Consider the following 16830-nt stretch of genomic DNA (forward strand, 5'->3'; position numbering starts at 1 on the left):
CCATCTTCCTTCCCATCTACCTATCACAATCACCTTCTACCTGCATCCACCCATCTCCATCCCACCTACCTTTCCCCCAGCTCTACAGCCCTTCCCCAGTCCTGATGAACAGCACTGCTGAAACATCGACTCTCCTGCACCTAAGATACTGCCTGACCTGCTGTGCCTTTCCCAGCACCACACTCTATCTTCTGTAACCACAACTATGTGTGCCAAGCATGTGAGTGTACATGCACAAGTATGTGTGAACAAGAGTGCATATTCTGCGAGAATGTGTGTGCAAGTGTGCAGTTTTGTTAATAGTGAAGTAAGTTTCTAATGTCTGGGTTTTTCCTAAATTTGCTCACCAGCCCTGTGATGGGAAAATGATTGAGAGTGAAAGGTTGGTCAGTCCTGCTTTAACATCTCATCCAATCAAAACATATTTTGCCTCCGAATACAGTGCTGGAAAAGCACAGCATGTCAGGCAGCATCCGAGGAGCAGGGGAATTGATGTTTCGGGCACAACCCTGCTGAAGGGCTTATGCCCAAAATGTCAATTCTCCTGCTCCTCGGGTGCTGCCCTAACCTGCTGTACTTTTCCAGCACCACACTCTCGACTAGCATCTACAGTCCTCACTTTCTCCATAGTTTACCTTGATAAGGCAGCATTTTCTTCGTCCTGTGAATATTTTGGACTCAAAAGGTGCCCTGATATGGCTGACACCAACAGACATGATCAAGGATTACATGTGCACTGCCAGAGTCCTCGTCCTTGGCTTGGAGCTGGGGACAATAATCAAGCATGCTAGGTCTTCAGGAAATAGCAAATTGGGAGAAGTTTTTAACCATTAAAACAGAGGCAGACCAAACAAAAAAGACTTGTGGATAAGCTGGACTGATGATAATGGTATTCAATGTGAGCAAAATCAAAAACACTGAAAATAGGAGCATAAATACTGAGCAGTAATACAGACAATTGACTCCATGTCAGGTTAACACATGACAGGGATTTGAATTTTTTAAACTGTTGACTGAAACCAACAGCATATGGAAACCCACCCAGTCTCTGGGAAGTATCCATAGGGATACAGTAGGAATCACAGGAGATAATAAATCTCAATAAGGTGTGACTGCAGCTGGTGCACTATGTACCATTCTGTTCCCAGCATATCCAAACATTACAAGCAGTGCAGGAAGTCTGACAAATCTGACAAACAATCTGTATTAACTAAACTGTGAAGCAGGTTGAAAAGCTTCAGAACCTTGATAGGAAAGAAGGTGCAAGGATTTCGAAGAGAGAAAAAACTGTTAAACTCTGATAATATATTTTATACATAGAAATATGAGCGGAAGTCTGCAAGAGAGCACCATTTAACATTTTACAGGAAACGTTGTCTCAATGTAGAAAGGAATATCTGCTAAGATGAAGGCAGCACTATAGGCCAGGGATGGCAGATGCTGACCCTGGAGAAATGGAATGCTCTGACTGTTCAGGTTCTGGCCATTCCCATGTTCTTAAACCTATTAACCATTCTGCCTTATTCTCATTGTTAGGAAGAAAAAGAGTTTCTGCTGACCTCTTCCGCCTCTGGTAATATTTTGAGGAGTTCACGCAGTTTGTCTGAGCCATAGGCTTCACTCCTTCCTGACCGAATATCTTCAACAATGCACTGATTCGACCTTAAATTACAAGAGAACAACCATTAGTATCTTGTTGATGTTCAGTTTGTACAGAAGATTCAAAGGAATAATTTCATCCCAAGTTCCTAATTACTGACATCACTAGGTACACGCTGTAGCGATGGCTCTGCAAAAATTTACAAATTCCATCTGCTTAAGTTGTGGAAAACATGTACCAGTGTGATTCTAAACTTGGGTTATGTCTGGTGAGATCATTCTGAGTTTTGTCACACAAATTACAGGCCTCTCATTGGCTAATGTCCTGGTGATGAAGTTAGTCAGTACATCAGCAGCATATTGACTTTTCCGTCATACACACTTTTCCTAATGTGCTAAATAAGCCCTGCGGGAAAATAGCTCGCTGTGCTGTACATTTACTTTTCAAACTGCAAGTATCCTTATGATAGTTGTGATTAGCTGCTCTATGACTCATGTGGACTGGAGAGGATGAAAGGAGATGTTTCCACCCCCAATTTCTTCCTTTGCAATGATTTTACTTGTGAAATGAAATTTCAAATCATCCAGCAATTCTGCCAAACTCTATTAATGGTGATAAGAAAAGGAGATAATGTTTCTACAAAGGCAACGTACTTTAAATTGCTGTAAACAAGAAAAAGGGCACAAAGAAAGAAAAATTTTGTTTATTTAAGATATATATAAATACAATTAAAAGTTCAATTATGTATTTTAGCGAGATGCGAGTCAAAAGTTGTCCAGATGATTCTTCATCAATGCACTGACAATAACAATAACACCAAAAACAAGTCAAGGCAGGGATTTCAAATGAAGTTTCAAAACAAAACTGACGTGCAGATTGGGGTGAGGAGAGAATGGGGGTGGGGTGCAAAGTGAAGACACTTTGAAGAACGTAGTGAGGCTGGCGCCATCTGCTAGTCACAATGCCTGAAGTGAAAGGAAATTCATCTTCAAACATCTCTCAGCTCAGTCAATTATTAGCGGCAGCCTCTGAGGAATTCCTCTGTGTTACAGTTTCCAATCAGCAAATACATTCGTCTTTATTTAGAAATACCTATAATGAATATCAGTTACCTGGCAAAAGATTATGTAGTTTTTTTCCCCAACCGTCTGATTTTCATTTCTTAAAGAAGTAGAGAAAAATCCGCACTCCTCCAGATCTGACCTCAATACTGATAAGACATTTCAAAGGCACCAAGCCTGTAACTAGCGTTCATCTGACCAACCAAATTGTGACCTGACTTCTTACTTACCCCCCCTCCCCCCAACATTCTCAGAGGAAGGACAGTCTGTTCTCAAGGGATTAGTCCACCAACTAATACTAATGCATGGTGGGAAAACCGAATGGGAGAAATGATAAATCAGAAAAGGAATATATACCCTCACGCAAATAAAACTCTTACTATAGGCTGAGTGATATATGTTCATTACATTACTTGACTTTTCCAACCGCTCGACTGCTGACTGTTGCTGTGGCAACCCAAGCACCAAAGACAGAAATTTACAATGAGGGAGTGACTGAGGCATTGAAACTCATTACAATTAGTGAAGCTCTTCAACCTCACAGGCCCAACTCTAATGGCTGAAATCAATAAGGATGGATTTTTAAAAACTGGTGCAGCTCGGCTATTAAATATCACTTTCTAAGATTCAATGACATTACGCCCAGAATGGCATTTTCTTCCCTTACACAAATGAAATTTGACAGAAAAATGGGTTCAAAATGTACCTTTCTGGTCCAAATGGTCAAAGAATTATTCGTCAGCATTGGCTGAGGGCCAGTGCATTATGACATGTCCTAGTACAATCATTTTAACCCATCCAATTTTCTCGAAGTAAATATAGAGCCCTCAATACATTTGCATTTATCATAAAATAAGGACCAGAGAAATATCATCTATGCTTTACTCATACTGATGAACAAGAGGAAAAATCCAGATTGCAGTCAAATTTGAGAAAAAAAACTAGTTGATTGAGTCCATATTCAAAATTATATCTCTAGTTACATGGTGACACAAACACACATACTGTTACCAAACACAATGTAACGACCAGGGCCAAAGTGATGGAATATATGTCCCATTATTGTGCAAGAAAGTTTGCCCAACTATCACTGTCAGACTGACAAATAAAGTACGCTCTACAGCAGAACTATTCAACTTTCTGAGCACTTTATGGGTCTTCTCATGCCAAGCTTGTCAGAGATGTTACAACAGGTCTGCATTAAGTGGAACTGAAGCCAACTAGCTCAGAGGTATGTACACTAACATAGCACTGCAAGAATCTGATGCAATTCCTCTGACCATCAATGACCAAAACACGGATTATACAGGGTGTTCTGGTGAGTATCAAACACGGATTATACAGGGTGTTCTGGTGAGTATCAAACACGGATTATACAGGGTGTTCTGGTGAGTATCAAACACGGATTATACAGGGTGTTCTGGTGTCCATCAAACCCAGATTGTACAGGGTGTTCTGGTGAGTATCAAACACGGATTATACAGGGTGTTCTGGTGAGTATCAAACACGGATTATACAGGGTGTTCTGGTGTCTATCAAACACGGATTATACAGGGTGTTCTGGTGAGTATCAAACACGGATTATACAGGGTGTTCTGGTCACTATCAAGCACGGATTATACAGGGTGTTCCGGTCTCTATCAAACACGGATTATACAGGGTGTTCTAGTCGCTATCAAACACGGATTATACAGGGTGTTCTGTTGAGTATCAAACACGGATTATACAGGGTGTTCTGGTGTCTATCAAACACGGATTATACAGGGTGTTCTGGTCTCTATCAAACACGGATTATACAGGGTGTTCTGGTCTCTATCAAACACGGATTATACAGGGTGTTCTGGTCTCTATCAAACACGGATTATACATGGAGTTCTGGTCTCTATCAAACACGGATTATACAGGGTGTTCTGGTCTCTATCAAACACGGATTATACAGGGTGTTCTGGTCTCTATCAAACATGGATTATACAGGGTGTTCTGGTCTCTATCAAACACGGATTATACAGGGTGTTCTGGTGTCCATCAAACCCAGATTATACAGGGTGTTCCAGTCTCTATAAAACACGGATTATACAGGGTGTTCTGGTGTCTATCAAACACGGATTATACAGGGTGTTCTGGTGTCCATCAAACCCAGATTATACAGGGTGTTCCAGTCTCTATAAAACACGGATTATACAGGGTGTTCTAGTCTCCATTAAACACGGATTATACAGGGTGTTCCGGTCGCTATCAAACATGGATTATACAGGGTGGTCTGGTCTCTATCAAACACGGATTATACATGGAGTTCTGGTCTCTATCAAACACGGATTATACAGGGTGTTCTGGTCTCTATCAAACATGGATTATACAGGGTGTTCTGGTCTCTATCAAACACGGATTATACAGGGTGTTCTGGTCTCTATCAAACACGGATTATACAGGGTGTTCCGGTCTCTATCAAACACAGATTATACAGGGTGTCCTAGTGAGTATCAAACACGGATTATACAGGGCGTTCTGGTGCCCATCAAACACAGATTATACAGGGTGTTCAGGTCTCTATCAAACACGGATTATACAGGGTGTTCAGGTCTCTATCAAACACGGATTATAAAGGGTGTTCTGGTGCCCATCAAACACGGATTATACAGGGTGTTCTGGTCTCTATCAAACACGGATTATACAGGGTGTTCTGGTCTCTATCAAACACGGATTATACAGGGTGTTCTGGTGTCTATCAAACACGGATTATACAGGGTGTTCTGGTCTCTATCAAACACGGATTATACAGGGTGTTCTGGTCTCTATCAAACACGGATTATACAGGGTGTTCTGGTCTCTATCAAACACGGATTATACAGGGTGTTCTGGTCTCTATCAAACACGGATTATACAGGGTGTTCTGGTGTCTATCAAACACGGATTATACAGGGTGTTCTGCTTTCCATCAAACACGGATTATACAGGGCGTTCTGGTGAGCATCAAACACGGATTATACAGGGTGCTCAGGTGAGTATCAAACACGGATTATACAGGGTGTCCTAGTAAGTATCAAACACGGATTATACAGGGTGTTCTGGTCACTATCAAGCACGGATTATACAGGGCGTTCTGGTGAGTATCAAACACGGATTATACAGGGCGTTCTGGTGAGTATCAAACAGGGATTATACAGGGTGTTCTGGTCTCTATCAAACACGGATTATACAGGGTGTTCTGGTCTCTATCAAACATGGATTATACAGGGTGTTCTGGTCTCTATCAAACACGGATTATACAGGGTGTTCTGGTGTCCATCAAACCCAGATTATACAGGGGGTTCAGTCTCTATAAAACACGGATTATACAGGGTGTTCTGGTGTCTATCAAACACGGATTATACAGGGTGTTCTGGTGTCCATCAAACATGGATTATACAGGGTGTTCCAGTCTCTATAAAACACGGATTATACAGGGTGTTCTGGGCTCTATCAAACACCGATTATACAGGGTGTTCCGGTCTCTATCAAACACGGATTATACAGGGTGTTCTGGGCTCTATCAAACACCGATTATACAGGGTGTTCCGGTCTCTATATAACACGGATTATACAGGGTGTTCTGGTCTCCATCAAACACGGATTATACAGGGTGTTCTGGTGTCTATCAAACACGGATTATACAGGGTGTTCCGGTCTCCATCAAACACGGATTATACAGGGAGTTCTGGTCTCTCTCAAACACGGATTCTCCAGGGTGTTCCGGTCTCTATCAAACACGGATTATACAGGGTGTTCTGGTCTCTATCAAACACGGATTATACAGGGTGTTCTGGTATCTATCAAACACGGATTCTCCAGGGTGTTCTGGTGTCTATCAAACACGGATTCTCCAGGGTGTTCTGGTATCTATCAAACACGGATTATACAGGGTGTTCTGGTCACTATCAAGCACGGATTATACAGGGTGTTCTGGTCTCTATCAAACATGGATTATACAGGGTGTTCTGGTGTCTATCAAACACGGATTATACAGGGTGTTCTGGTCACTATCAAGCACGGATTATACAGGGTGTTCTGGTCTCTATCAAACATGGATTATACAGCGTGTTCTGGTGTCCATCAAACACGGATTATACAGGGCGTTCTGGTGAGCATCAAACACGGATTATACAGGGCGTTCTGGTGAGCATCAAACACGGATTATACAGGGTGTTCTGGTGAGTATCAAACACGGATTATACAGGGTGTTCTGGTTAGTATCAAACACGGATTATACAGGGCGTTCTGGTGAGTATCAAACACGGATTATACAGGGTGTTCTGGTGAGTATCAAACACGGATTATACAGGGCGTTCTGGTTAGTATCAAACACGGATTATACAGGGCGTTCTGGTGAGCATCAAACACGGATTATACAGGGTGTTCTGGTGAGTATCAAACACGGATTATACAGGGTGTTCTGGTTAGTATCAAACACGGATTATACAGGGCGTTCTGGTGAGTATCAAACACGGATTATACAGGGTGTTCTGGTGAGTATCAAACACGGATTATACAGGGCGTTCTGGTTAGTATCAAACACGGATTATACAGGGCGTTCTGGTGAGTATCAAACACGGATTATACAGGGCGTTCTGGTGAGAATCAAACACGGATAATACAGGGTGTTCTGGTGTCTATCAAACACGGATTATACAGGGTATTCTGGTCACTATCAAGCACGGATTATACAGGGTGTTCTGGTCTCTATCAAACATGGATTATACAGGGTGTTCTGATCTCTATCAAACACGGATTATACAGCGTGTTCTGGTGTCCATCAAACACGGATTATACAGGGCGTTCTGGTGAGCATCAAACACGGATTATACAGGGCGTTCTGGTGAGCATCAAACACGGATTATACAGGGTGTTCTGGTGTCCATCAAACACGGATTATACAGGGTGTTCTGGTGAGTATCAAACACGGATTATACAGGGTGTTCTGGTTAGTATCAAACACGGATTATACAGGGCGTTCTGGTGAGTATCAAACACGGATTATACAGGGTGTCCTGGTGAGTATCAAACACGGATTATACAGGGTGTTCTGGTGAGTATCAAACACGGATTATACAGGGCGTTCTGGTGAGTATCAAACACGGATTATACAGGGCGTTCTGGTGAGTATCAAACACGGATTATACAGGGTGTTCTGGTGAGTATCAAACACGGATTATACAGGGTGCTCTGGTGAGTATCAAACACGGATTATACAGGGTGTTCTGGTGTCTATCAAACACGGATTATACAGGGTGTTCTGGTCACTATCAAGCACGGATTATACAGGGCGTTCTGGTGTCTATCAAACACGGATTATATAGGGTGTTCTGGTCTCTATCAAACACGGATTATACAGGGTGTTCTGTTGAGTATCAAACACGGATTATACAGGGTGTTCAGGTCTCTATCAAACACGGATTATACAGGGTGTTCTGGTCTCTATCAAACACGGATTATACAGGGTGTTCTGGTGTCCATCAAACATGGATTATACAGGGTGTTCTGCTCCCTATCAAACACGGATTATACAGGGTGTTCTGGTGTCTATCAAACACGGATTATACAGGGTGTTCTGGTGTACATCAAACACGGATTATACAGAGCGTTCTTGTCTTGATCAAACAATGATTATATCTTTTTTTTCTTTTTTTCTCTTGTTTATTTTTTTTTTTCTTTTTTTTTTAGACACAGTGAGCATTGAGGTTTTTTTTTTTTTTTTCCACACTACCGCCTAACTGCGGTAGTGCTTATTTTTTCCCCAGCACCCATGGTGTACTCCTGTTTATATTTTTTTTTTTTTTTTTCCCCAGCACCCATGGTGTGTGTGTGCAGGTGTGAGACACAGTGAAAGACACAAAGTGCACAAATCTTTCTTCAATTTCCACCACCAGGAAGATAGGAAAAACACCCGAGTGGCCAGTGACAAGCACTGCCCTTCAAACCACAGGGCAATGCTGTGTGATCAAAACAGTGAGGGGGAGGGTAGGGATCAAATCAAAATAGAGTTGGAGGGAGAAATGATGCACTCCACTCCCTGCGGCGCCCACCTCTCCCTGAACGACTCCAGGGTGTCGGTGGACACCGCGTGCTCCTTCTCCAAGGACACCCGGGCTCTAACGTAACCCCGGAAGAGGGGCAGGCAGTCGGCCCTAACGACCCCCTCCACGGCCCGCTGCCTGGACCTGTTAATGGCCAGTTTGGCAAGGCCCAGGAGCAGACCCACGAGGAGGTCCTCGGACCTGCCCTCCCTCCTCCGTACCGCGTGCCCGAAGATCAGGAGCGTGGGACTGAAGTGCAGCCAGAAACAGAGGAGAAGGTTTTTAAGAAAATCAAAAAGGGAGTGCAAACGCCCACACCCAATATATACATGGTCCACGGACTCCACAGCGCCACAGAACAAGCAGTTGGGCTGGGAGTCCGTGAACCACCGCAATCTGCGGTTGCAGGGGACTGCTGCGTGCAGCACCCTCCACCCCAGATCCCCGAGAGAAAGGGGGAGGACTCCCGCATAGAGAGACCTCCACTGGGGATCCCCACCGCCCGGTGGCAAATGGGCACGCCAAGGCGTGTCCGGACGGTGGATGAGGGAGAAGAGGTGGACGGTGTGCAGCAGCAGTCGATACAGGGCCTTCCTTTTAATATCCTTAAAAGAAACAAAATTAAAATTCCGGAGGCGGCTCAGGTTGTGGGGCACAGGCTCCCGCGGGAAGTACGGGACCTTGGGGCCAATGTGAAATTCCGTCCGGGCCGGGGTGAGCGCGGACGGGATCCCACCGCACACCTGAGCGTCCTCCAACTGGTGCACTACGTCGGGTCCGAGCACCGCCGTTTTAAGGCGTCGGATGGCGGTGGCCACGTACCGGACGTCTACCGCTGCCCTGCTCGCTATGTCCTGCGGCAGCGTCCAGCCCAGGCCCCCGGCACCCAGCACGTCCCCGACCCTGGTCGCCCTCGCCGTCACGGCCCTCCCCTCCGACAGCCACTCGAACCCGCGAGTACGGAGGTGCGGATTCCTGAGCAACGGCTCCCTGACGACAGCCGCTACTCCAGCCGGAGGGTAGGCGCGACGCGATTCGACCATGTTCCAGACAGTGATCAGGTCCTGGTAAAAGACAGGCAGCACCTTGAGGGCGACCTCCAAACCGAAACAATGATTATACAGGGTGTTCTGGTGTCTATCAAACGCGGATTATACAGGGTGTTCTGGTGTACATCAAACACCGATTATACAGGGTGTTCTGGTCTTGGTCAAACACGGATTATACAGGGTGTTCTGGTGTCTATCAAACGCGGATTATACAGGGTGTTCTGCTCTGTATCAAACATGGATTATACAGGGTGTTGTGGTCGCTATCAAACATGGATTATACAGGGTGTTCTGGTCTCTATCAAACACGGATTATACAGGGAGTTCTGGTCTCTATCAAACACGGATTATACAGGGAGTTCTGGTCTCTATCAAACATGGATTATACAAGGTGTTCTGGTGAGTATCAAACACGGATTATACAGGGTGTTCTGGTGAGTATCAAACACGGATTATACAGGGTGTTCTGGTGAGTATCAAACACGGATTATACAGGGTGTTCTGTTGAGTATCAAACACGGATTATACAGGGTGTTCTGGTGTCTATCAAACACGGATTATACAGGGTGTTCTGGTGAGTATCAAACACGGATTATACAGGGTGTTCTGGTGAGTATCAAACACAGATTATACAGGGTGTTCTGTTGAGTATCAAACACGGATTATACAGGGTGTTCTGTTGAGTATCAAACACGGATTATACAGGGTGTTCTGGTGAGTATCAAACACGGATTATACAGGGTGTTCTGGTGTCTATCAAACACGGATTATACAGGGTGTTCTGGTGAGTATCAAACACGGATTATACAGGGTGTTCTGGTGAGTATCAAACACGGATTATACAGGGTGTTCTGGTGAGTATCAAACACGGATTATACAGGGTGTTCTGGTGAGTATCAAACACGGATTATACAGGGTGTTCTGGAGTCCATCACACACGGATTATACAGGGTGTTCTGGAGTCCATCACACACGGATTATACAGGGTGTTCTGCTCTCTATCAAACACGGATTATACAGGGTGTTCTGCTCTCTATCAAACACGGATTATACAGGGTGTTCTGCTCTCTATCAAACACGGATTATACAGGGTGTTCTGCTCTCTATCAAACACGGATTATACAGGGTGTTCTGCTCTCTATCAAACACGGATTATACAGGGTGTTCTGCTCTCTATCAAACACGGATTATACAGGGTGTTCTGCTCTCTATCAAACACGGATTATACAGGGTGTTCTGGTCTCTATCAAACACGGATTATACAGGGTGTTCTGGTCTCTATCAAACACGGATTATACAGGGTGTTCTGGAGTCCATCACACACGGATTATACAGGGTGTTCTGGAGTCCATCACACACGGATTATACAGGGTGTTCTGGAGTCCATCACACACGGATTATACAGGGTGTTCTGGAGTCCATCACACACGGATTATACAGGGTGGTCTGGAGTCCATCACACACGGATTATACAGGGTGTTCTGGAGTCCATCACACAAGGATTATACAGGGTGTTCTGGTGTCTATCAAACATGGATTATACAGGGTGTTCTGGTGTCTATCAAACACGGATTATACAGGGTGTTCTGGTGAGTATCAAACACGGATTATACAGGGTGTTCTGGTGTCTATCAAACACGGATTATACAGGGTGTTCTGGTGAGTATCAAACACGGATTATACAGGGTGTTCTGGTGAGTATCAAACACGGATTATACAGGGTGTTCTGGTGAGTATCAAACACGGATTATACAAGGTGTTCTGGTGTCTATCAAACACGGATTATACAGGGTGTTCTGGTGAGTATCACACACGGATTATACAGGGTGTTCTGTTGAGTATCAAACACGGATTATACAGGGTGTTCTGGTGTCTATCAAACACGGATTATACAGGGTGTTCTGGTGAGTATCAAACACGGATTATACAGGGTGTTCTGGTGAGTATCACACACGGATTATACAGGGTGTTCTGGTGAGTATCAAACACGGATTATACAGGGTGTTCTGGTGAGTATCAAACACGGATTATACAGGGTGTTCTGGTGAGTATCAAACACGGATTATACAGGGTGTTCTGGAGTCCATCACACACGGATTATACAGGGTGTTCTGGAGTCCATCACACACGGATTATACAGGGTGTTCTGCTCTCTATCAAACACGGATTATACAGGGTGTTCTGCTCTCTATCAAACACGGATTATACAGGGTGTTCTGCTCTCTATCAAACACGGATTATACAGGGTGTTCTGCTCTCTATCAAACACGGATTATACAGGGTGTTCTGCTCTCTATCAAACACGGATTATACAGGGTGTTCTGCTCTCTATCAAACACGGATTATACAGGGTGTTCTGCTCTCTATCAAACACGGATTATACAGGGTGTTCTGCTCTCTATCAAACACGGATTATACAGGGTGTTCTGGTCTCTATCAAACACGGATTATACAGGGTGTTCTGGTCTCTATCAAACACGGATTATACAGGGTGTTCTGGAGTCCATCACACACGGATTATACAGGGTGTTCTGGAGTCCATCACACACGGATTATACAGGGTGTTCTGGAGTCCATCACACACGGATTATACAGGGTGGTCTGGAGTCCATCACACACGGATTATACAGGGTGTTCTGGAGTCCATCACACACGGATTATACAGGGTGGTCTGGAGTCCATCACACACGGATTATACAGGGTGTTCTGGAGTCCATCACACACGGATTATACAGGGTGTTCTGGAGTCCATCACACACGGATTATACAGGGTGTTCTGGTGTCTATCACACACGGATTATACAGGGTGTTCTGGTGTCTATCAAACACGGATTATACAGGGTGTTCTGGTGAGTATCAAACACGGATTATACAGGGTGTTCTGGTGAGTATCAAACACGGATTATACAGGGTGTTCTGGTGAGTATCAAACACGGATTATACAAGGTGTTCTGGTGTCTATCAAACACGGATTATACAGGGTGTTCTGGTGAGTATCACACACGGATTATACAGGGTGTTCTGTTGAGTATCAAACACGGATTATACAGGGTGTTCTGGTGTCTATCAAACACGGATTATACAGGGTGTTCTGGTGAGTATCACACACGGATTATACAGGGTGTTCTGGTGAGTATCAAACACGGATTATACAGGGTGCTCTGGTGAGTATCAAACACGGATTATACAGGGTGTTCTGGTGAGTATCAAACACGGATTATACAGGGTGTTCTGGTGAGTATCAAACACGGATTATACAGGGTGTTCTGGAGTCCATCACACACGGATTATACAGGGTGTTCTGGTGTCCTTCAAACACGGATTATACAGGGTGTTCTGCTCTCTATCAAACACGGATTATACAGGGTGTTCTGCTCTCTATCAAACACGGATTATACAGGGTGTTCTGCTCTCTATCAAACACGGATTATACAGGGTGTTCTGCTCTCTATCAAACACGGATTATACAGGGTGTTCTGCTCTCTATCAAACACGGATTATACAGGGTGTTTTGCTCTCTATCAAACACGGATTATACAGGGTGTTCTGCTCTCTATCAAACACGGATTATACAGGGTGTTCTGCTCTCTATCAAACACGGATTATACAGGGTGTTCTGGTCTCTATCAAACACGGATTATACAGGGTGTTCTGGTCTCTATCAAACACGGATTATACAGGGTGTTCTGGAGTCCATCACACACGGATTATACAGGGTGTTCTGGAGTCCATCACACACGGATTATACAGGGTGTTCTGGAGTCCATCACACACGGATTATACAGGGTGGTCTGGAGTCCATCACACACGGATTATACAGGGTGTTCTGGAGTCCATCACACACGGATTATACAGGGTGGTCTGGAGTCCATCGCACACGGATTATACAGGGTGTTCTGGAGTCCATCACACACGGATTATACAGGGTGTTCTGGAGTCCATCACACACGGATTATACAGGGTGTTCTGGTGTCTATCACACACGGATTATACAGGGTGTTCTGGTGTCTATCAAACACGGATTATACAGGGTGTTCTGGTGAGTATCAAACACGGATTATACAGGGTGTTCTGGTGTCTATCAAACACGGATTATACAGGGTGTTCTGGTGAGTATCAAACACGGATTATACAGGGTGTTCTGGTGAGTATCAAACACGGATTATACAGGGTGTTCTGGTGAGTATCAAACACGGATTATACAAGGTGTTCTGGTGTCTATCAAACACGGATTATACAGGGTGTTCTGGTGAGTATCACACACGGATTATACAGGGTGTTCTGGAGTCCATCACACACGGATTATACAGGGTGTTCTGGAGTCCATCACACACGGATTATACAGGGTGTTCTGGTGTCTATCACACACGGATTATACAGGGTGTTCTGGTGTCTATCAAACACGGATTATACAGGGTGTTCTGGTGAGTATCAAACACGGATTATACAGGGTGTTCTGGTGTCTATCAAACACGGATTATACAGGGTGTTCTGGTGTCTATCAAACACGGATTATACAGGGTGTTCTGGTGAGTATCAAACACGGATTATACAGGGTGTTCTGGTGAGTATCACACACGGATTATACAGGGCGTTCTGGAGTCCATCAAACACGGATTATACAGGGTGTTCTGGAGTCCATCACACACGGATTATACACGGTGTTCTGGTCTCTATCACACACGGATTATACAGGGTGTTCTGGAGTCCATCAAACACGGATTATACAGGGTGTTCTGGAGTCCATCACACACGGATTATACACGGTGTTCTGGTCTCTATCACACACGGATTATACAGGGCGTTCTGGAGTCCATCAAACACGGATTATACAGGGTGTTCTAGTGAGTATCAAACACGGATTATACAGGGCGTTCTGGAGTCCATCAAACACGGATTATACAGGGTGTTCTGGAGTCCATCACACACGGATTATACAGGGTGTTCTGGAGTCCATTACACACGGATTATACAGGGTGTTCTGGAGTCCATCAAACACGGATTATACAGGGTGTTCTGGAGTCCATCAAACACGGATTATACAGGGTGTTCTGGAGTCCATCACACACTCTTGGATTGTTCTTACTCTCTGCAGTAACTCCTGAGAAACAGTCACTTTACAATATTTGCTTCACAAATGAGATGCATTTTTATTTTTTCCCAATTTTCTCTGTTCATTCTTCTCCTGAAGATCAAGGTGATTTCAAGGTAGTTCTATGGGCAATCTGTTTGGTACTGGAGGTGGCAAGTTGGCTCAGTTGTGCCTTTGAGCTGAAATGTCAATGAAACCACCATTGAATAGTCCTGCAAACAATTTCATGCAATATTGAGAGAGTGCAGCATTATTGACGGTGCTGTATTTGAGTGAGTTGTTTCGTAAAGGTTTTGTCTGCCTGTTCTGGTGGCTAAAGTTGATGTTAAAAGATTCGACAACACTACCTGGAGAAACCATGTGGGATCTCAATCAGCTCCACCAGAAACAAATGCAATTCATCTTGCTGTTTGTGAACCCTTACTGCTGCTGTCTTTGCTCTTGCAGCAGTTTATAAGTAATTAGCCTCCTACTCTGTGATGTGGTTATTTTTTATTGACAGCTCCTGCAAGTAGATTCTTTGATTATTCATGGTGTGTAGGTGTTCTTTCTAGAGGTGGAAGTCATCCATCTGCTTGAACCCCTGTGGGTTTGGTGAACATAGGGAGAGCGTTTTAGGATACTGTCCAAAGCGATGCTGAAAGAATAGTCAGAGACTAGACTCACCCTGACAGATGTAAATTGGGCTGAAGTGAGTCCTACAGTTGCAGGAGATTAGAGTCAAGGTTAGAGTGGTGCTGGAAAAGCACAGCAGATCAGGCAGCTTCTGAGGAGCATGAGAATCGACTTTTTGGGCAAAAGCAGATGCAAGTTGGGCCCTTTTGGAAGCCCTGATGGCAGCATGAGAATTACCCATAGAGTTAGAAATTCCATGCAGCAATTCTTGGTGTCTGGAGCCCTTTGCTCCATTAAAGTCACAGACTTCGGAGGGTCCTCAACCACCTGAATTATCATGACACTGTAATCTTTTGCTATAAATTCTGTGTCTTATGGTCCTGCTCCACAACCACCTGATGAAGGAGCAGCGCTCCGAAAGCTAGTGCTTCCAATTGAACCTGTTGGACTCTGATCTGGTGTATGTGAGCTGTCTGACCCCGTTATTTTCTGCACTTCAAGTCCAAACAAGAGTACAGAAAATACAACTCAACAATTATAGCAGCATATCTCACTTAAAATCTCTGAAGGGGAAAACATTCATTTGAAACCAGGGGTGAATATGTGAAACTATCTTGCAGATTTCTGTAATATAGCTGCTTCAAACTCCTCTAACATACTGTGGCCCCTCTATTCAACCACTGTTGAAATGAAGTCAGATGCTATCACAAAATATGGACCATTTTTAAATTTCATCAATTGATTTAATGCTCTGGACCTTTGTTTAAAGAAATAGCTTTAAATGAACCAGGTTGTTGTGTTTTAAAACAGCTTTATAAACCACCCTGACCTGCAAGTTTTGCTAAAATGGCCGACACAACATTGTTAAAGGAACTGATCTGCATTGAGAGAATTGAAATGACTACAGCACAGACACTTTGTTTACAACAGCCTGTGCAGACAATGGCCTTCTCAAGGTGTGAACAGCTTCTTCCTCTTGGGAAGAGGGCAGATCATTCAGGAGTGATAGATTTCTATTAATATTCAATCACCTTTAGCAGTCACGGTGGCTCACAGGACACAAGGGATTAACCAACTGTCTTCTAACAAGAGGTGAAAGAGAATCCCACTGCCTGATGGGACCATGACTATGCACATTTGCAAGTCAGTCACATGACTGTAGCCACCCTTCTGGTTTGATTTGGAGATGCCGGTGTTGGACTGGGCTGGACAAAGTTAAAAATCACACAACACCAGGTTATAGTCCAACAGGTTTATTTGGAAGCACTAGCTTTCGGAGCATTGTGCTCCGAAAGCTAGTGTGCTTCCAATTATACCTGTTGGACTACAACCTGGTGTTGTGCGATTTTTAACCCTTCTGGTA

The 16830-nt window shown here is 44.1% G+C and overlaps 1 protein-coding gene across 4 annotated transcripts in view; it reads right to left on the reverse strand.

Moving 5' to 3' along the window:
• Positions 1–16830, reverse strand: part of fhdc1 (FH2 domain containing 1) — a 195426-nt gene that overhangs the window by 113843 nt on the left and 64753 nt on the right. For all 4 annotated transcript variants that reach the window (XM_072588574.1, XM_072589800.1, XM_072589154.1 and 1 more), the window contains exon 5: positions 1560–1662. In XM_072588574.1, the coding sequence (XP_072444675.1) occupies positions 1560–1662 (103 nt within the window). The remainder of the gene's footprint in view (positions 1–1559; positions 1663–16830) is intronic.

Source organism: Chiloscyllium punctatum, chromosome 1 (genome assembly GCF_047496795.1).
Source record: "Chiloscyllium punctatum isolate Juve2018m chromosome 1, sChiPun1.3, whole genome shotgun sequence".
Lineage (NCBI taxonomy): Eukaryota > Metazoa > Chordata > Chondrichthyes > Orectolobiformes > Hemiscylliidae > Chiloscyllium > Chiloscyllium punctatum.